Source organism: Canis lupus, chromosome 10, assembly GCF_048164855.1.
Source record: "Canis lupus baileyi chromosome 10, mCanLup2.hap1, whole genome shotgun sequence".
Lineage (NCBI taxonomy): Eukaryota > Metazoa > Chordata > Mammalia > Carnivora > Canidae > Canis > Canis lupus.
The window spans coordinates 69,743,218-69,764,914 of record NC_132847.1 but is presented as its reverse complement, the minus strand read 5'-3'; the positions used below and the strand labels follow the sequence as shown (position 1 = coordinate 69,764,914).

Sequence of the window (21,697 nt, the reverse complement as noted above, 5' to 3'; positions counted from 1 at the left end):
CTAGCTCAGGCCCTGGGAGTTGACCCCAGAGCAGCTGGGGGAACCCAGACACTGGCGGGGGGGGGGGGGGGGGGGGGGGGAGGCGCTGCGGGCCAGACAGAGAGGAAACTGAGCCAGAGAGTCAGGGTCTGATTCCCAGCCACTGCACGGCAAGGCCTGCCCCGACCCAGCACACAAAAGGCCGCTCCCTCCCAGCTGCTCCCCGCTGCCTTGCTACTCTACAGGGCCCTCCCTGCTGAAAGGGAATCAAGGGGAGCCCGGAGCCACCAGCCCTCCCGTGGTCACTCCACGCAGGAATCCCTGGGGCCTGCCCAGCCCCCACCCGGCCGCTCCAGGCCTGGGAGCTCCCCGCCTCCTGGAATAATAACTATAATTCTTACTGCAATTATAACTATAATGATAGTTGTGGTTAAGAGTGGCAATTCCTCACTGCCCCGATTTGAATCCTACCTCGGTGACTTATTAGCTGATTGACTTCAGCCGGGTCACAACCTCTCCCCCTCTCTCTGCCTCGGTCTCTGTATCTGTAAAACTGGCATAATAACTGGACCGGCCTCACAGGGGCGGGGTGCGAATTAACTAAGCGAACACACGGGAAGTGCCTAGCACGGTGCCCGGTGCGTGCAAGCGCTACGGTGCATGGTGCCAGTGTTTACTGAGCTCTCGCTACGTGAAGGGCCTTAACCTACTTTACCTTGTTTATCTTCGCGACAGCCCTGAAAACGGTGTGTTGTCATTTGCCCCATTTACAGTGGGGGAAACCGAGGCCCAGAGCGGTTCCGTAGCTTGCCTGGGCTCCACAAGCTGGCAAGTGGCAGAGACTTTCAGGCCTGGCCCACCCATGACTGGGGGGTCTCAGGAGCAGGAGCCTTGCCTGGCTGCTCTCGCTGACCTGGCCCAGCCTGGTGGACCCCACAGAACCTTGTGGTGGTGTCACATCTTGGGGCCGGAAGGCATCTTTGGGGTGCTCTTGTCTGGACCTCCGGCCCGGCGGGCAGCTTGGTGTGTGGCACCCAGTCCCTGCCCATGCAGGTCCCCGCAGGAGGCGGGGAGAAGGAAGCATGGCCAGGGAGGGCCCCAGCCTCTGTCTCCTCGCTGTCAAAGAACGACCTACGACCCTGGGCCTGGCCAGGCCGGGCTGGGGTGGAACCAAGTGGCAGCAAGCTAGGCTCAGACCCAAACTCGCTGGGGGGAGCCCCCCAGGAAAGAGCAGATGCAAGGCTGCGGGGCCGCCAGGGGGCAGCCGGCGAGGCAGGGGTCGGGCAGCAGGGGGCACTGTGAGACAACGCAACTCGCAGGGAGTCCGGCCCAGGGGCCGCCCCAGCTTCACCTTGGGTGGGGGAGAAGGTCTTCTCTCTGGACCTCAGGCAGCCCATTTGTAAAAGGACCATGGCGAGTGGACCATCTCCCTGATCTGTCTGGCTCAGACACTCCTACTCCCAGGAGAACTCACTCTGCACACAGGAGAGCAGGGTGACAGGTCGCAGCCTGGTAACGTAGGGACAGTGGCCCCTGGGACTGTCTCAGCTTAGCCACGCAGCAGCACAGAGACCAGCCCAGGACCTCACCAGCTCTGTCCCGCCCTCCTGGGTTTCACCCCTGCCACCGACACAGAGCTTTCCCCACACTGCCACCTTCTCGAAACCCTGGGGCAACTCCAGGAAGACCTAGCACTCCCCCTTTATAAGAGAAAATGAAAGCTCAAAGAAAGACAGAACGTGGCCAAGGTCTCAGGACCAGGAAGGAGGAGGCAAAGCTGAGATCCAGTCAGGTCCGCCTGACTCCACCTGAAGACTTGGTCCCTCTCCTCTTCACCTCCTGCCTGGCACAGCCTGGAAACAGTGGCCGGTGGGTGGGCCCATGTTAGATGTTAGAAAGCCAGGCCCATGCCAGGCCCCGGGCAGGAAGATGGAAGTCACGGGGGAACCCGCTGCCTCCCCGCCAGCTGCCAGCCCCCCAGACCCTGTCCCTCACCAGTCTACAGTTGCAGGATCTGGGGTAGAGCCAGGGAGGACTGGGCAGGGTGAGGCCAGGCCTGGCTCCAGCATCACTTGCTGTGTGCGGAGGCTCAGGCTCCCCGCTGGAGGCCACGGTGTCCCCACCCTGCCCCAGCGCTGCACGGTCCAGAAAAGGGAGCTGGAGGCGCCGTGAATGTTGGCCTGCTACCACTCTGCTGCTCTCCTCGTCGTCAGCAACACGATTCCCATTTATAGAGCGAGCACCCACCGAGTGCTGAGTACCAGGCACTGCCCGAAACACCCCACCGGCGTCAGGCTATTTGGTTTTCCCCTACAGAGGAGGTATTATTACAATACCCCTTTCGCTGATGAAAAACTGAGGCTCAAGAAAGAGCAGGGACTTGCCCGAGGCCCCCTGCCAGGGAGGGATGGCACACGACCAGGGGCTCACCCAGCCTTGACCTCAAGGGCAGGGTTCTTAGTGAAGCCGGCTGGCTGGAGCGAGCAGGATATACACGATGATGGACTGGCAGCCGGGTAAGTGGAAACCGTGGACGCGCAGCCTCTGAGGCCCCTGCCAACTCTGTCGCTCAAGCCCAAGAAAGGAAACAAGAGGCCAAACAGGGAGGGGGGGATGCCAGCAAAAACCTCGGGCTCCCAGAGGAGGAGGCTGAAACAGGACAGAGCTGGTCCAGGCCTGCCGGACTCCAAAACAGAAGTATCTGCCCCCAATGGAAGCTCAGATCAGCTGGTCTGGGGGAACTAGAAGGGCTTGCATGAATATGCGTGAATTTATCTGTAAATAAATATTTGTATTTTTATTGGGATGGGGTGGGGTGTGGAATCGAAAGCAGGAGGCCCGGAGGGTGGTGAGGCCTGGGACCTGGGTGCCCTCCAGAGACGAGTGGCCAGGCTTGGTCTGAGTGAGCCTGAGGCCTCACCTGGGTAGAACAAAGTTCTGGACTCTCGCCTGTGGAAGCTGCATCAAGAAATGGCCCAAGACGGAGATAATCAAACTATGGGGAACAGCACAGCCCCCAGGGGGCTTGTTTAAGATGCAGGATCTGGGTACCACCTGCTGGCAATTCTGATTCTGGGAGCCTGGAGTTGGAGACTTAGAAATCTATATATTAGGGTCCCCTGGGTGGCTCAGCGGTTGAGCGTCTGCCTTGGGCTCAGGGAGGGACCCCGGGGTCCTGGGATGGAGTTTCGCGTCGGGCTCCCTGCATGGAGCCTGCTTCTCCCTCTGCCTGTGCCTCTGCCTCTCTCTCTGTCTGTGTCTCTCATGAATGAATAAAAAAGATCTTTAAAAGAAAAAGGAAATCTATATATTAACAACCTCCTCCTGGTGATTGTGGAGCACATCAAAGTTAGAACCACATGTGTTTGTGGACGGGGAAATGGAGATCCAGTCCTGGTTCCTTTGGGATTTAGTTCCGATTTCTGGGGCTGCAGTTTAAGACCCTTTCCTGGGGCTCCCGGCCTGGCCTTCCAGTCCAAACACCTTGCAGCAGCGTCCTCCCAAGTGCGAAGTCAGCCTCATTGCTAATGGCCGAGGCTAAGAGGCTTCTGAAGCCACGGCCCAGCTCAGTGGGGAGATGTGTTGGGATCTGCTGGTCATGTCTGCCGGGGGCGCGGAGGCAGGGGTGGCCGCATGAGTGCCGTGTGTCTGCCACCCTCGTGTCTCAGGAATCCCCTGCTCTAACCAAAGTGGCTTCTATGGAGAGTCTGTCCAGGCCACTTTCACAGAATGCCCGTCTCATCCTCTCTCTAGTCTAAACCCGCTCAACCATCGAGGCCAAGCCGAGGGGCATCTTGCTCTGGAAGCTTTACCCAATGGCCCAGGCCCTGACATCCTTCCTCCCTGAACTCCCAGGTCTCTGCCCTCCGTGGAGCCCCCCACCCCCACAGTGGAAAGAGTGCACGCTGGCCCTGAAGCCCATTAGCCAGCTTGAGCCTGGGCTCTTGTCCCCCACCCCCACCCACCTAGCCTCACAACATTGTCGTGACGCCCTGTGCCGTGCTGGCTGCTAGCACCTCAAAAGCATCCACCAGCACCTGCGCCAACATCACTGGGCAATGGGCTCTTCTGGCTCATCCTCAACCACCCTGGGACCTGAGTCTAATGAATCTCTGCTTTTCACAGAAGGACACTCAGGCTCAGGAGGTGAGTGACTCACCCAAGGCCACACAGTACGTGGGGGACAAGAGCCCAGGCTCAAGCTGGCTAATGGGCTTCAGGGCCAGCGTGCACTCTTTCCACTGTGGGGCCACCCTCCCGACCCAGGCAGATAACTCATCCCTCCTCACAAGCTGAGGTCGGCCTCACACATTCCTGCAGCCCTGCAGACGCAGAGCACAGGGCCTGGCACACGGCAGGAAATCAATAAACACTTATTCATCTATTTATAAATATTTGTTAGAGGCAAATAGCATGGTGGTGAAGAGCCCCAGCCCTGGAGCCAGAACCTAACTCTGGTGCAGACATTTATAAACTATGCGGCTTGGTGTAAGTGAGATAACCCTGGAGTGCCTCAGTTTCCTCATCTGTAGGGAGCAGCAATGGCATCCACTCCGTAGAGCTGTTGTAAGCATTAGTGAGGTCAGTGAAATTGCTTAGAATTGGGGCGCCTGGGTGGTGCTGTCGGTTGAGCGTCCGACTCTTTTGGTGTGGGCTCAGGTCAGGATCTTGGGGTCCTGAGATAGAGCTCTGCGCGGGGCATGGTGCCTGATAACAACTCTGCTCCTTCTCCCTCTGCTCCTCCTCCCCACCATTTGTGCACTCTTTCAAAAAATAATAATAATAAAATAAAATAAATTGCTTAGCATGCCAGCACAGGGTAAATGTGTGCTGGCATTGTTGGCTGACGGACTTCTGGTCCGATTAGGCCTGGGCCTGGTCTAATTGTTCTACTACAGGACACAGCTCTCCAGCCCACGACTCAGGCCGTTTGGATCCAAGCACATGACGTCCTGGGCAAGGCCACACCTGCTCTATTTTCGGTGGGGACGCCCGCCCCCGAGTCCCAAAGAGCCGTAAGAACACAGCACAGGGAGTCACGGAGTCATGGGCGTAGGTGCAGGTGCAGCCTCCTCGGTCCCTCTGTGCCTCAGTGGTATCCCCTGTCAAATGGGTAGAAGGCTCCGGGGAAGGCTGAGAGGCGCGCGGGGTGGGACGGTGGTGCGCCTCCCCCGCAGCTCCCTCCTCCCCACCTCCTCACTCAGGACCCACTCCCACCCACCCTCGGCCTTCTTACCTTCCTGTGTCCTGTGAAAAAGAGGGAGAGGTGGTGCATGGAGCCACCGTTGCGGCCCAGTTCCTTCTTGAGGGTGCGGGGCGAAGGCATGGCCCAGGTGGCCGCGGCGCCCTCCCCGTCCGAGCAGTGCAAGGTGGTGTCGGAGGCGAAGCAGGGCCCGCGGGCTTCCTGCAGGAGGCTGCCCTCGCTGTGCGTCCGGCGCCGCAGGGAGTTCTGCACCCGCAGGGAGAGGCCGCCCTCGGCCTGGCCGCCCTCGATCATGCTGCTGCGCTTGGCCTCGCGGCGCTCTCCGTAGTTGTCATCACTCGTGTCGTCCTCCTCCTCCTCCTCATCCCCCTCGTCCCCCTCCTCAGCCTCCTCGGCGTCCTCCTCCTCCTCGGCCGGGCTGCCCCCCTCCGCCCCGGCCTTCTGGCTGTAGGCGCTGTCCAGCCGGACCTCGGGGATCACGAAGGTTGGCCTGGGGGCCACAGGCGGGTCCCCGGAGGCTGCTGGTGGGTCCCCAGAGCTTGTGGTCTCCTCAGCCGGTGGGGGGACCTGGCTGGGGGGCACGTCTTGACTGGGTGCAGGCTCCTGAGCAGAGGCATCCTGGGTGACGGGGAGGTCTTGGCTGGGAGGGGGCTCTTGCCCAGCAGGAAGGTCCTGGCAGGGAGGGAGGGCCGGGGCTGCGGGGGGTTCCTGGCATGGTGGGGAGTCCTTGCTTGGCGAGGCCTCCTGGCCTGGAGGAGGTTCCTTGCAGGAAGGTGAGTCTTTGCTGGACAGTGATTCTTGGCCAGGAGAAGGCTCTTCACCGGAAGAGGAGTCCTTGTTGGGGGGTACGTCTTGTCCTGAAGGAGACTCCTGGCCAGGAGAGGGGTCCTTGCTGGGCGGGGGGTCCTCGGCACCCAGCCCCTTCCCCTCCTCCAAGGGCATCTCTCGCTTCTCATCTGCCTCTGGCTCAAACATCTGGGAAACAAGAGGCAAACAAGAAAGCTTCAGAACAGGAGGCTGCGAGATGCTAGGCGCGGTGCGTGAGCCGGCAGCACAGAGGCTGAACCCCACACCTGACTCCCCCCAGTCTGAAAGCTGAAGCACCAGATAGAAACAGAAAGCCCCTCTGGCTTAGCTGCCCACGGGTTCCCACCCTTATCTTCTCCCTTGAATTTTATGTCCGCTCCATCAAAAGCGTGGTTGGTCATTTAGGGGAAGAAGAAGTAACCGCTATTATCTGGCTCCTATTGCACGCCGGGGCCACGCCAAGTTAAACACTCCTCTTGTGTGATCTTCCCAGCAGCCCTCCAAGGGAGGTGTCGTGGTGTCTCTGCGAGTAAAAGGGGAGCCCGGCAGTCTCTGCCCTCATGAACCAGAACCAAACCGAGTCCCAAGCCAGAGCAGTCACAAAGTGATAGGACTTTGGACCTGGCCAAAGGGTAGCCTCTGTACCTGAACCAAAGTTTAAAAAAAAAAAAATCATATTAAACAAGAACTTGCTCTGAATATTTAAGTCTCTCTTTGAGGCTAGTAAAATGGAATGAAACCAGAACTTCGAAATATTGGCCACACTTGGACTACGCAGATGTCACAGGCACATGAGGGGACCTCACGGAGGGATCATCCACCCGGTGGTTCCTCTAAACTGAGTTTGGAGGAAACTCAGGAGTTCCACACAGTAAAGAAAGCATTTCCTGCCTGACACACAGCCCTCAGGACCCCTGGCGTTATTGCTGGATTCCTACAGGCCTCATTTGCAAAGGGGAAGATGGTGCTCTTGGTGGAGCCTGAAGGGCAGCTCGCTCAGAGAGACTCAGGAGCAATCAGCAGTGCTGAGCCGCATGGGGGGACAAGAGGGGACGTGGGGGGTATGTGTGAGAGACGTGGGGGACGTAGGTCTCATGCCTGCGCTGGGCCCCTCATCGCACCCAAGGTCTTGGAATGCTGGCGTGGAAACTATCTGGAGTCTGGGCTTCGCCCATCAGGAGGCCGTGGCCGTCTAGAACTAATGAAGGGGAAAGTGGCCACACATCCCTGGGGGCTGTACAGATCGATGGGAACGTGCACGTGCACAGGGACACACACGGACCCTGGCTGAGAATCTGAGAGGTAAGCAGTCCCAGAACATAGGTTACGAGCCCTTGATGTAGAGACCATGAAGTCCGTTTGATGGATGACAGCTGAGCGCAGAGCAGTGACTCTTCCACTACTGCCCCGCTGCCCGGCGCCGAAAGGCTAGGCCCAGAGCTGAGGGGTCTTTTCAGCGCTGGGGAGGCTGTGACGGTGAAGCCCCAGCCAGGCTCCTGTCTGGGAGTCAGGGCCCAGCCAGGGCTCCAGGCAGCCCGTGCATCAGCTCTGTCCCATCAGGTCTGTCCCACGTGCATCAGGGGCCCCCTGGCATCTGTGCGGTGTGGGGAACAGCCACCGCCTGGGAGCATGAGAGTGAAAGGGGAGCTCCCTCCCTGCACCCCCACCCCCCCAGAGGATGGCTGAGCCAGGCCAGGGGAGGGCCTCTGAGGACTCTGGGATGATCTCTCTGGCCAGTGCTTGGTTCTCAGGCACAGCCGAAGACAGGTGATCACCCACACGGACTCCCTGCCCTGTAGGTCGTACCCACAGGTGGGAGACGGCTCCACCCTGGGGACCCCTCACACCTCACAGCCTCAGCCCTTGAAATGCCCATGATCCCAAATCAGAGAGGGAGGCTGAGGCCCAGGGAGGGACAGGAGCCAAGGGCAATTCACACAGCGGGGGGCCGGGGCAAGCCAGTCACTGAACCCTCTGGGTCTCAAGGTCCCCACCCATTACATGAGACAACATGCACAAGTGACAGACCAGGAGAACACAGCATTGAAGTATAAGGCTCTCTTTTTTTTTTTTTAAAGTCGGCTCTATGCCCAAAGTGGGGCTTGGACCCATGATCCCAGGATGAAGAGTCCCACGGTCTACCGACCAGACCGAGCCAGCCAGGCTCCCCGAAAATCCAAAGCTCTTGAATGGGCTGCTGGTGGTGGTGGTGGCCGCTGTGGCGACTGGAACAATGGGTCCAGAGGGCACTGCTGAAGTCACAAGCCTCCAACCGCGGCACATCTTTCCCAGGGGCCCCTGGAGGCCAGCTCGGCCAAACACCCAGAGCCAAAGTTGGTGACTGGGATGGGGGGCCTCTCAATCCACAAATCCCATGTTGAAACTAAGGGCTGAGTCTTAGCCCCATTAGACTGTTCCCAGGGACAGAGAAAGCTCTCTCCAGAGAGGACGACAGGGCCCAGCCCGGACAGTGACCCAGTGACCGGGACACATGCCCCAGAGCACCAGCACCAATCTGGGCTGGGGACAGACTGGGGTGAGAGCGGGGCCTCTGGCTCCTTCCTCCCAGGCCTGCTTCTGATCTCATTCCGGAGCAGGAGCAGTGCAGGCCCAGACCTCCGCTGCTCACCCCACCCCACCCGCCAGGGAGCACCTCCTCTAGGAAAACAAACAGCCAGCTCCCCGCTGCCCCACATTCAGTCCCCTCCCCCGGGCCACCCCCTCCCCAACCTGGAAGGAAGGGGAGAAGGAAGCAGCAGAGAGAAGGAAGCAGCAGCGGTGCCCTCAGGGCCTGGCACCACCCACTGCGTGGCCCTGAGTGGGGGGAGCAGGCCTTGGTTCCCCTTTCCTGGGGGGTGGGGGTGGGGCCCGCCTGTCCCAGCGGTGACTGAGCCTGAGCCTGCCACCCCCCTCGCAAAAGCGCAGCCACAGACCCAAAACCAGAAATGCAAGTCAGTCAGCCTCCGCCAATCCTGCCCCAAACTGAGGCCAAACCAAACAAAGCCAGGGGGGGAAGTGCGCTGTCCCCAGAGGCCTTCCCCCCACCGCCTCCCCAGGCAGCAGGGAAACCACCCAGGACCCAAGGGCTCCCAGGGTGCCCAGGGATCAGGGGTGTCACTTTCCAGCTGTGCAACCCTGGCCAGCCTCCCAGCCTCTCCGTCCCCGTATCTCCTCACCTGGAGCAGGGCCATGATAGCACACTGATTCCCAGGACTCCCAGGACTATCCTGGGGGTTGGGGTTGGGGGGGTCCATGGGGCCTGGCCACGGGAGAAGCATTTACTAACGTGGTAGCTATCACTAGTCCAGTCTTATTTTACAGATGGGGAAACTGAGGTCCTGGAGCAAAGGGAGTCACCTACGAAACTGGAGGCTGATTGAGTATCCGCACTCATGCCTCCTGGCCAAGGGTGTCCCCTTGGCTTCGCTGGGCCCTGGCACGCAAGTAGGGTGGGCCCAGGAGCCTAGAAGGAAGGGCGGAGGCCACGCACGACCTGGGGCCCCTCACCTGGGCCCCATACATACCTGGGCAGATACTGGCAAAGAAGGACTAGCCAGTGCTCTTTGGCTCTTCCCCACGGGGTGGGGCTTGTGTGGGTGCCCAGATGGGTTCCAAGGGGCCCTGCTCCTGGGAGAGCTGGGGTTGGGAGTACCTTGGGGGGAGGGGGCTTCTGGAGCAAATCAGGAAACCTCAGAAATCTGGGGGGGAGCGGTGGCAAGGGAAGGAACGAGGACAGGAAAAGAGATAAAGATGAGAGTATGTCACAATGGATGCCAGGCGTGGGATTGTCCTGTGAGGAACAGCGTAACAGGAGCAGGGCCCTTCTGGGTCAAAGCTGCTCTGGGCAGTGTGAGCAGGATGTGGGGGTGGGGAAGGACCACAGTGACACGCACGCACACTGACATACACGCATTCGTTGGGTCTCCGGGTACCGAGTGAAACCCTGAACCTGTCACACACAATCCCTGCCCCTCCATTGAGCAGAAAAAAACCCAGGCTGGACCACTGGTCTTAACGCATGAGGTCTTAATGCTCAGACGGAGGAGGAGGTACAGGTGGCTGGTAACACCCAGTTAGCTTTGCAACAGGTTGGGGTGATAAGAATCCAGCCCCGGTGCCCCGGAGAGATGAGCCTGCTGGCCCAGGGCCTTGGGTCCGGAGAGCTCGGGCAGCCGCCCCCTTCCTGTGGGGAGTCTGTCTCTCTCCCATCCATCATTTCTTTGGCTTGGCTGGCGCAGTGTTAATTCTGTCCATGTCTTGCCTGCTAGAAGCACAGAGGAAATGAGCCAGGCCCTCTAAATGAAGCTGCTGTTTCAGATCTAATCAAATTCTGCCCCCAGTCCAATCCAGGGCTCAGACTAGGCCGGGAAGGGGTGGCAGGAAGGACTCCCAGATCATCTTCTGGGTCCCAGACTCCTCCCTCACTCCTACCAACCCGCTATTGGAGTTTGGGGTGGCAGTGGGCTGCTGGAAGTGACTGGCCCAATGTCACACAGCTACTAAATGTGGAACCAGGTCTCCTGACCCCCGAGTCAACCTGCAGCTCTCACCCTGAGATGACTCATCACATCCACCACAGATGCTGGGCTCTGCATCTGCCCTCAAAAACCACTTCCTGCATGGAGAGGGGGGAGGGGGTGTGAGCTGGGATTTGCCTTTGTCTCTGGGTGGCCCTTACACAGCTAGCATTTTACAGATCGAGCACGGGACCTAAAGCCAGAAGGCCTGCGCTGGAATCCGCGCTCCATCATTTGCTTGCTAGCTGTGTGTCAGGCTATCACTTCTGGTTTCCTCTGCCATGAAGTGAGGACACTTCCTACTTCCTGCTGCTGCCGCCACCACCCCCCAGCTTCCAGAGGGCCGAGGGGACCAAGTCTGAGGAAGGGCAGGAAAGCGCTCTGCAAACTGGAAAGTGGCTGGAGAAAGGGAGAGGCTGTTAGAATCCCTGCCCAGCGCCCGACCTCCAGGCTTGACTTCTGAGATGGGGTCACCCCTTCAAGTCTGGCGTGCTCTGGGTTCCCGAGCAGCTCCCTGGCCTCTGGGTCCCCAGGGTGATGCTGCCTGGCCCCAGGTTCCCCAGGAACCTCAGCTGCCTGGCCAACACTTAGCTCCCCCGGCGCAGCTTGGTCCAGTTCCTGGGCCTGATTTCTTGACCCCCAGGCTGGAGCTACCCCCTGCCTCTGCCTGCCAGCTCAGAGCCTCCGAGCCTCCTCCCGAGCCTCCTCCGGGCTGTTGTCCTCCTCTGCCCCCAACACGACAGGTCTGACCCAGAACACGGGGCGGGGACAGCACTTTACAGGGGGAGAGCTCTGGAGGCTGCCCCCTCCAACTGGCTAGGTGACCTGAGGTAGAGCCTTTATGAGCCCCTGTTCCATCAGCCATAACACGGGGTTCAGACCAGCCCCCCAGGGCGGTGGCAGGGTGCTGAGCTGACGTGCACCCAGAGCTCGGCACCACATGGGCACTCCAACGGCAGCCGGCACCACCGCAGCACCACCGCAGCACAGCCCACCTGGACCTCTCCCTCCCTGGATCTCCTCCCACCGGAAAGGTGACCCCTCTTCAGCAGGTCACCGGCCTCCAGGCCTGTCCCAGGTCCCCGCCTGTCTCGGTCCTCCGCACTCCCTTGGGCACCTGTCCACTCCCGGGGCTACAGTCACCATCTGCACTGTCTGGCCACCGCCCAGTCCACACTGCCAGCCCCGACCTGGCTCCTGAGTCTAGACCCCAGAGGCAAGTGTTCACCAAGTACTCAGAAGACGGCGCTGCCCCCAAATACTGTCCTTGGTTCTGTGGGTAAAACAGGAAACACGAAAGACACGATCCCTGTCCCGGTGGAGCTTCGAGGCCAGCGAGGAAGGTGGACACAAGCCACGACGTCGCCCACAGAAACACGTAATGGATACAAAGCACGGCTGGTGATGGGCAGGAAAACCATAAGGTGTGGCGGGAGAGAACACAGTGGCATGTGGGAAAGGCCACTCTGAGATGACACTGAGCCCCAGATCTGCTCGGTGGGCAGGGCAGCCAGCACACTGGTGGGACAGGGGGCATAGACAGGGACCCCGCTCTGCACATCCCGCCAGTGCCCTCAGCTCAACGTGCCCCAAGCTGAAAGCGAGCCCATCCATGATGCCACACCAGCTGCAAGGCAGGCAGCCGGGTATCATCCTCTCTCACTGTCCCTTCACTGCCACCAAGCCCCCCAACTCCAGCCGGTCACCAAAGCCTCCTGATTGTCCCTTGGAAAATCTGCAAAATCATTCCACTGGGGCAGGTGATGCCAAGTGTGGGGACTGGGGAACTCTACATACTTTCCTCTCGATCCCTAAAACTGCTCTAAAAACAAGGTTGATTAACTTAGAAATAAAACAATCTCTCCACTCCTTCCATCTCCACTCCTGCACCACCTCCCTCCAGACGCGGTCGTCATCTCCCATCAGTCGTCATCTCCCATCGGAATTGCCGCAGACTTCCCGGAGGCAGCTCAGGCCCCTCTGATGCCTTTTAGGCACATCTGACCCTGCCACTCCTCTGCCTCAAGCCCTGTCAAGACTCCCCAGTGCCCTCTCGGTGAAGTCCAAATTCTGTAGCCCTGAGAGGGTCTCTGTTCTGTCTCCCTTTGGCCTCACCTCTCAGCACTCCCCATCTTAAGTGTTTGATGTGGGATGAATGAATGAATGAATGAATGGGCAATCCAGTGACCACAGGACCCCCTAGGCGCTCAGTACCTAAAGGGTGGCCCCTGAACCAGCAGGCACAATAGCGTCTGGAAGCCCACACGAAATATAAAATCTTAGCCTGCAATCCACAGCTACTGGATCAGAGTCTGTACTTTACCAAGATTCCAAGAGATTAATTCGCACGTTAAAAATAGCACCGATCCAGACTATTGGTTCTCAAAAGAGAGGTACACTTTAGAATCACCGGTGGAGCATTTTAAAAATATCACTATCTGGGCCCAACTCCAGATCTTACTGGATAAGTTGCCCCAAGAGTAGGGCTGGCATCTCGGCTTTTTTCTGACTCCCCAGATAATTCTGGGGGGACAGCCCCAGTTAACGGATAAGGTGAGCGAGGCCCGGAGAGGGGAGGTGATGTGCCCAAGGTCATACAACAGAATCAGCACATGAATGCAGACCAGAACCTAGGGCAGCATGGATTGCAACACCCGGCACTCCCTCTCTAACAGGAAGCCCGTGCAGAAGAGACATGGCCTCAGCAGCCCCTGGTCCCCCACATAAGATGCTGGCAGGCTCGCTGCACTCCGCTACCTACACAGGCTTCCCATACACAGAGGCCCGAGGGCAGGAGAGACAGCAAGGAGCGATGTGAATGCAGATGGAAATTCTCCGTCCCTAAAGAATTCCACAACTACTCCGGGTCCATGGGGGACTCAGGAGGGCAACACATCACAGTGGGGAGCGTACCGTACCCATTGCCTGGAAGCAAGACCGAGGTGCAGAGGAGAGCAGCAGCTCTCCCAGTTCACAAACTGTGGGCACAAAGCCAAGGACAGCCTGTCCTAGACGCATGGAAGAGGAACCCACGAGGACTGAGAAGTGAGGAGATCCCTCTTCGAAGCTTCCCTACTCTTGGCACTGCCACCTGGGACAGCCAGAAGGACACGTCCTCAGGCCTGGCCTTGGGAGCTTCCCGGGCTGCCCCCCAACACCGTCCTGGATGCCCAACTTCTCGCCAGGCAGGGAAAGCAGCTCCCAAGGTGCGAGTTTCCAGGACCAAGCTCCCCTATGACCATCTTGCTAAGCTCCTTCTCTCGGGTCCCAGATGCCCCTGCTCCAGTGCACATGGGGGCCTGGACGGGGAGCCCCCACAACCCAAAGACCCCTTCCACTTCTCAGCTCTCTTCTCTTCTCTTCTCTTCTGCAAGGCACGGAGGTGGACGGCAGGGCTGCTGCTGTCCCCATTGGGACTGGAGCCTCAGTCAGGAGAGCACCAGGCCCCAGGGGCCTCTCCGGCCCCAGCTCTGGGCTCTCTGCTCTCCTGCCAATGTCCCGCCTGGCCTGCTCTCATGGCCCTGGGCAGGCCCTGCTTTGGCTTATCAGGATGGTGTCGCTGGCTCACTTACTGCCCCCACCAGCCCCCAGAGTTACTCAGCAAATACCTACAGAGCCTCAGCCACGCACCGGGGACTGTGCAGGGCAAACAGTGACAAGACACCTTCCCTTCCCTGAAGGTGCTGGGCTATGGGACAGAGAACCAGGTGAAGGGCCCATGGCACCCTCCCACTACGCTCCCCCTTCTCAGGCGCCTGCAGAAGCACAGAGGCAGCAGGAAAGACAGGGATGGCTCCTGGAGGAGCTAATGGGGACAGGGATGGGCGAGGACACCCAGCCCAAAGCCAGAGACTGCACAGAACATTCAAGGAAGTACAGGTGGTTCCATGGAGCTGAAGCACGGGTGTGCTAAGGAATGTGGACTTCCCCCTGAGAGCAGTGTTTACGTGATGCTGTAGAGATAGGGAAGGTGGAGCCAGAGACGATGGAAACAGAAAACACTGATAAAGATGGTGGGGGGAGAGGAAGAGAGAAACCGTGGATTGAGCGTCTCCCAGACACCAGGCACCGGGACAGATGGCCTCCACACACTCTCTCACCCCCAGTGACCCTGTATGGCCAGTACCACTGGCCCCCAGACTGGGACTGGGACTCAGAGGTAGAGCGACGTGCAAGATCACCAAGCAAGTGAGCCAAGGAGTCAAACTGAAACCACGGTTCAGCCGGGCTCTAAAGCCCTGCTCTTCCTGCGACCCTGTGGCCTCCTTTGCTGCCGCTGCAAGGCCTTTCCACACCCCCTCCCTCCCTCCCTTCAAAAGACCTCACCTGGCACCCCTCTGGGCGTGGTGAGCTGGACCAGACGTGGGGACCCCCTGGCTCAGACCCCAAACTGGTGGAGACGGAGGGGCAGGTGTCTGACTCACCCGGCGGGGGTGGGGGACAGTACGGAGTTGCATCCGGCTGGTGCCCTTCCCAAACCGACTGCCTCCAGGGACCCCTTCTCGTGGGAGAGAGCCAGAAGCGCGTGCCTTCTCTGTGACATTCAATGCTAGGTTGATCGAACAAACAAACAAAAAACCTCCGCCAAGCCAGGAGGACCCCCAGGCAAGGGCGCAAATAGTACTGCGGTCATGAGACCAGGATTCGGAATCAGGCAGGCCTGGGGTTCAATCCCCCTTCCTCACCCTGTGGCTGAGTCAGTGTGACGCCTCCTGTGGGCAGGAGGCAGGGCCTGGTGCACAGCAGTGCTCGGCCCACTGGGCTGCACCCCCCCCCCCCCCACCGCTTGGCGCTCTCTCCCGGCAGGACCCAGGGACGAACCCAAAATCAAAGGCCTCACTCCAAGCAACAGTTCGGGGAACAGAGAGAGCCTGTGGGGTCGAGGGTGGTGGAGGGAAGCCTCATGCTGGGGAAGAACAGAGGTCTGGAGATAGACAAGCCCGGGTTCGAATCCTGCCTGGGCCACTTCCTAGCTGGGTGCCCTTAACCTCTGGGCAGGCCGCTTACCCTGCCGAAGGTTCAATTTTTCTCATCTGTAAATGGTGGTGTCAGCAGCTAGCACGGACATCACAGCATTGCGGGGAGGCAACCCACTGAAGACGCCCGGCACATAGTAAGTGCTCAGTAAACATTTCCAGCTCCTGTAACCATGCTTACTACTGTCATCCGCGTCAACACCATCTGTCCCCTCCCCTGCATCGCACCCTGGGAGAGGACACTTGGCACATTCTGACAACAGCCCTCAGACAGGGGCTCTGCTATCTGTACATTTCAGGGGAAGAAACTGAGGCCCATACCAAAGGCCCTGGAGGCAGGAGAGGCAGCTGAGCCTGCGCTCAGTCTCCCCTAGGCTGGGTCAGTCTGGCTCCCTGGGCCTAATTACTCCTCTCTCTAGGCCACGTCTTCCGGAGGACGACTGTCTAGCTCTGAATCTCAGCCAGCCTGGAGGAATCAGAGCCCACGGTACGGCCAGGTCTCCTTGTGGATACATCGAGGGCAGGAAAAACAGAAAGCACTCCCTCTCCAGGGAGGGATCCCAGTCTTTGTCTGGGTGCCCCGGTTCCTAAAATATTCTTCTTTCAGGGCCTGCAGTGCTGGGAACTGGGTGGGGAGTCAAGGCGAAAGGCTCTTCCGTCCAGGACACTAGACTGGATATCTGGCCATTGGGCTCAGCCATAACCTTGAGGCCACAGGTCACCTCCGAGACCCCAGGCATGCCGCTACCTGCACCGCTGCCTCCCTGAAGCAGGCGCGCTCTCTGCTAAGGGGGTGATGTTGAGGCTGGGGTCGGCTGGGTTTGTAGTCAGTTCCACAACCATCCTCCTGTCATGGGACTTCCTCTCATCCTTTCTTCCTTTCTCACAAGAACTTGGTTGTGTTCTTCTCCCACTGAAAACCCTCCTATCCCTCTGGGATAGTCCCAGCTCATTACCCTGTGTGTTTTGCCCCCACCCACTGACCCCTTCACCCCCGACCCCAACATGCCATTTCTCTCCCTTCCCCACTCCCACCCCCAGCCAGTCTAAACTATTTGTAGTTCCCCAAACACACTCTACCCTCGGGCACCCCTAAACCTCCACTCACTGTACTTCCTACCTAGAACACCCTCCCCTCTCTTGTCCACCGGGCGAACTCCTACTCATCCTTCCAAATTCAACTCACCCCCACGTGCATGGCCAGGTGATTTCTAACAAAGACGATGATCCCCTACAGTGAGAAAGGATGGTTTTCTAATTAATTGGGTAACCACCCCCGAGGAAAAGGAGTCTTGACTTCTACATCCACCGTCCTTAAGAGTCTAGTTCAAGTGGATTTCTGACCTAAATATGAAATGTAAAAGAATGGACCTTCTGGAAGATGACGTAGGCACGCCCACAACTTTGTAAGAGGCAGGATTCCACCAGCACTCTCTGACAGGCTGGACTGTATCAAGAACTTGCACTCTTCAGAGGATAACCCTCCCCAAAAGGGTAGAAAGGCCAGACCCAGAGTGGGAGGAGATATTTGCAATGTGTATACCCCACAGTGGAAACATACTCGGAATATTTAAGCTCCCACAAACCCATAAGAAAAAGGCAGACAACCCCAGGGGAAAACTGGAGGGAGACGCTTGAACAGGCCCTTCACAGCGAGGTGGGAAACAGTCAACACAGGGGAAAGGTCTCGAACCTCCTTAGTCACCAAGGGAATGCAAATGAAACCCACATTTAGTTATCACAATATCTAACACCAGCAGCGCTGGTGAGGAGAGGGAGTAGCAGAAGCTCCCATACGCAGCTCGCAGGGAGGGTACTGGTGTCAGACTTGGGAAAATTAGATGATAGTATCTACTAAGGCTAATTATATACCACTTTATGACTCAGCAATTGTAAACCTTACGTATTTACCCACCAGCAAAGTACGTACAGCCCATCAAGAGACATCTATGAGACTATTCATAGCGGCGTGCTTCATTATAACCTCCAACTGGCAACAGCCCAAATGTTCAACAGCGGGATGGATGAACTGCGCCATATTCACACGACGAACCACCCCGGTGAGAACAAGCAAAACAAAACTTCCTACAATAATGTTGACAAATCTCATCATCAAAATGTGGGCCGGAAGAAGTCGGTGTGAAATGAGTACACGCTCAGTGATCCCGGGTACACCAAGTTCAAAATCAGGCAAGGCCGCCGATCAAGGAGAGCGGTCAGGACGGGGCCGGGGCGGTGGTGACTAAGAGGGTGTGTGGGGGTATTTCCGGGGGTAGGAGCATGTTCTACATCTTGACCTGGGGAGTTTGTCCACCTCGTGAAAACCCCTCAGCTGTATGGTTCTAACCTTTCTCTAAGTATGTTGCATTTCGCTGAGAAGTTTATGTAAAAGACAAACAAAAGCCCTCATCCCAGGGCCCACCCCCGCCTCCTTCCATCATGAGCCCCTCCCTGCGTGGCACACCTGCACATCTCTGATGGCACATGCCAACCCCCCCACCCCGCAAAAGCCGCTGCATCGCCTCCCATTTCCAGGACGACAACACCGTGTCAGACCCCGTGCTGAGTACTTGGCCTACATCGCCTCGTTCGGTAGCCACCGAGAGGTGAGGTGCTAGTTGGCACTCACGGCTGCCATGACTCAACGTCAATGCACCTGGAGCACTTCATGCACACACATCTCATTGAACCCGGTGAGGCTGGGCCATTGCTTCAAGAGAGGGAGGCAAGGGGAGGTTCAGTTCTTGCCCAAGGGCACACAGCTGTAGAGCGGGAGAGCCCGTTCTCCAGTCCAGAGCCCACGCACTCACCCAAAACACACCAGGGAGCCTTGCCTGGGATTAGAAAGAACAGTACCTGGACACACACAGGTGTTTTCTATGGCCAGGCAGGAATCATGTCTACACTACAGAAGGGTGGACAGACCGGGTCGGACAGTTGCTCCTTTGACGGACAGGCATCTGTGCACCCAGACTCGGCCTCACCTCCTGCAGGAAGCTTGGCTGAGGCTCCCAGGCTGGGTTGGAAGCTTCCCCAGGGTTCCCCCTCCCTGGGTCTCCTCATCAGAGCTGTGCTGTTACCAACCATCACATGCCCATCTTTACCCCTGGATTAAAGATCGGGCCCTTTGCGTCTATCTGTACCTCCAGGGCCTGGCCAGTGCATGGTACATGGCAGGTACTTAACACCTGCGGAAGGAAGGGAGGGAGGCAGGGAGCAGACTGAGAGGGCAAGTTTGGGGCCACTACTGAGGTAAACTGGGAACTCCATCAGTCAAGGTCTGAGCAGTGAAGACGTCAGTGTCCCAGATGGGCTGCGGGTGCGACCCCTACCTAGGGAGTCACACGGCCACGTGCCCACTTCCACTGCACGGCCCGTCCCCTGGCTGCCCTAGCCTTGGTCCTAGGTCATGGCTAGCTGTTTGGCTCACAGCAGCTCTGCCCGGCTCCTTCCGGGTCATGTGACCCCCAGGCCTCCGCAAACCCCAGGCCTCCGGCACCCTGCCCTGAGTGCCTGAGTTCTGCTAGTAGCCCGAGGAGGCGAACCCCACCAAGAGGTAATTGAGGACACCACAGAAAGCCCTGGCTACATGGGGAGAAGCCTGCCCAGTTCCAAATGACTTACTACCCCCCGGCCTTTCTAAGTTGGGAGCCGCTGACAGTTCTCCGGCAGCAGCCAGATCTGTGCAGTGCCAGGTGCAAGCAGGCCGGCCCATGGCAGGCAGGGAGAGGGGACAAGCCCTGGGCCATCTGGAACAGTGAGCAAACCTGGCAGTTCTCCATACATCTGGAGCAATGACCGAGCCCCACTGCCAGAGAAAGAGAATATCCTGGGACCACCCCCCTGCTCTCTCCTCTGTGCCTAGAGGCCCTGATCTCCCAAGTGGGTCATGGCCCCAGCACCCCTGTCCCCATTCCTGCCCTACTGCCACCTTGATCTCAGGTGCCTGGGCGCAGCTGGCTGAGCCGGGGAAGGTGGCAGCTCCCTGGGGCTGAGCCCAGCTGGCCTGCTGTGAGTGGCTCCAGCCTCTCTGGGCTTAGCAGGCTGAGCCATAAGCAGCATTGTTTATCCCTGGGAGGAATGACGGTTTTCCCTGAGCAATGACATCTTGGAAACAGCCTAGCTCCACAAACACCAACAAACCTCCCAGCCCTGGCCTGGGCCCCAGCGTGCAGGAGAAGGCCTCTGACCAAAAGTCCCTGAATAACAGGTTAGGGGCTGCTTCCCCGCTGGGCCAGCCTGGCCTTGGCCAGTGACTCGCAGAACCCGGGATGAGAAAAGGGTCTACAAAGAACTGGATCCCTGCAAGGGACCTGGTCCAGTTCCTGGTTGCTCCAAAGGGGAAACTGAGCCAGAAGAAGAGAAAAAAAAAAAAAAAAAAGCACATTTGCCTGAGATGATCCAGTGAGTAGGAGCTAGAATGTGCTTCAGTCTCTGGCCTGTTGGCCAAGCAAGCAAGGGCTTTCTCTACTGCACACGGTTTTTTAGAGGAGAGCCAGGCTCTAGCTGGTAAGCCAGGGGGCTCTAGAAAGCAATGTGTCACTGGGGAGTCCAGTAAAGGGGGAACACCAGAATGAAAGCCAGGTTCTCTGAGTCATCCAGTTGGTGTGACAAAGAGAGATTTGGGCTGGGAAACTGGAGAGCTGGGTTCTCGTCCCCACTTGGCTGCTGAGTTGAATGTAACTTCAGGCAAGTCCTTCCTCACCTATCTGTCCAGAAGGCAAATGGACTCAGCCATCTCCAGGGCCTTGGGTAGGTAAACGGGAAGAAGCTCTACGGGCCTCCAGGACCCCAGCTGAGCATAGGTACTCCCTCCTTGACCGTGCCTCTTCTGGGCAAGCGAGGCAGAGGAGAAGCAAGGGGCTGAGAAGCAGCCCCACACGAAAGCCCAGATCCACCTCTGTGGTTGGCAGCATCCCAAGGGGACCCCAGCTGGGCCCCAGGCCACTGTGGTCTGTGCAAAGGACCGTAGACATCACATTCAAAGCAGCCAGGGCTGCCCCTTCCGCCCGCCATGGCCCAGGCCATGGTGTGAACACCACCCAGCCCAGCATGACCCCCAACGAGGCCCTCCCATGACCTCAGACAGGTTGAGGCCAAGCTTCTCCCTGCTTCACCTCCTGTCAAATCCCACCCCTAACTTCTTGGCCTTACAAGAGCAAAATAGCCCCATGGCCCCACACAGAAACTAGGGCTCCTCCAAAGGGACGCCTAACCAGGCCCTCGTGTTGATAGAGCCCACTCTCTGCCACGCAGAGCTAGGACATGGGCAGAAAGAGCTGACTTGGACATCAGTGCTTGTGCTCAAGGAGAGCCCATCCTCGCCCTTTCCCATCATGTCCTGGGTCCCAGGTGAGGCCTCTGTGACCCAGAGACAAATGAGGCCTGGATCCCACGTAAATAAGACAGGAAGCAACCGCCCTGGGTGCCGCCTCCAATGGATAGAAAGGTTCCTGCAGGAGTATTTGCTCTAGTTGTGAAAGTCTGGGTTCTCCAGGATTAAGACCTGCAAAGAAATGGGCTTTCCAGGCAGCGGGAACATGTGCAAAGGCCAGCAAGCTGGGGCAGGGGCCAGGATTTCTGGTTCAAGACCCCGGAGGCTACCCAGCAGGGGGTCCCTTGCCTCAGCTGCCTCCATCCTCCCCATCCCCCCCCCCAGCTGCCACAGATGCCAGGCTGGGTCTGAAGCACGCCCTGTTGTGGAACTTGGCTCCCTGTAGGGCCCGCCCTGGGCTAAGCCATGCCACATGGTAGGGCTGGGGAAGAAGGGAGGTGCCCCTTGGCTGGGCATAAAGGACTCAAGGGGCCCTGGTGGAAACTTTGACGATGGCCTCAGGGCCCTGGCTGGGCTCTCCAGGCGCTGGTGGGCAGGCACTGCAGCTCCTTCCTTCCAAGAGATATGCCCCCTCCAGCCACCTCCACAGAGAAGCCAGATAGGCCCTGGCCATACCCCTGAGGGCAGCAGGGTGTGGAAAGTTTTCAGTGAGGGGCCCGGTGGCCCTGTACTTAAGTAGGCATCTCAAGCCAGGAGCACCTGATTCAGAGCCGAACTACGTTAGCTCAGGGCCCGTAATGGCACCCATGGGTCCCGTGCTCCCTGCTCCGGGAAGCAGAAGTCTTCCACCCTGGTCCCGGCCAGACACCTGCTCTGTGGACACGGCCCCTCCCAATCTGGACCACGGCTCTTCCCCAGCCCTGAGGTCCCTCGGACACCT

General features: G+C 58.6%; 1 protein-coding gene across 10 annotated transcripts in view; it reads right to left on the bottom strand.

The window, feature by feature from the left end:
- The window catches only part of RGS3 (regulator of G protein signaling 3), a 137,864-nt gene that overhangs the window by 9,592 nt on the left and 106,575 nt on the right, over positions 1 to 21,697 (bottom strand). For all 10 annotated transcript variants that reach the window (XR_012038498.1, XM_072842446.1, XM_072842444.1 and 7 more), the window contains one exon: positions 5,216 to 6,157. Coding sequence is in view for 9 of the 10 variants with exons in the window: in XM_072842446.1 (XP_072698547.1) it covers positions 5,216 to 6,157 (942 nt within the window). In the remaining variant the exon portion in view is untranslated. The remainder of the gene's footprint in view (positions 1 to 5,215; positions 6,158 to 21,697) is intronic.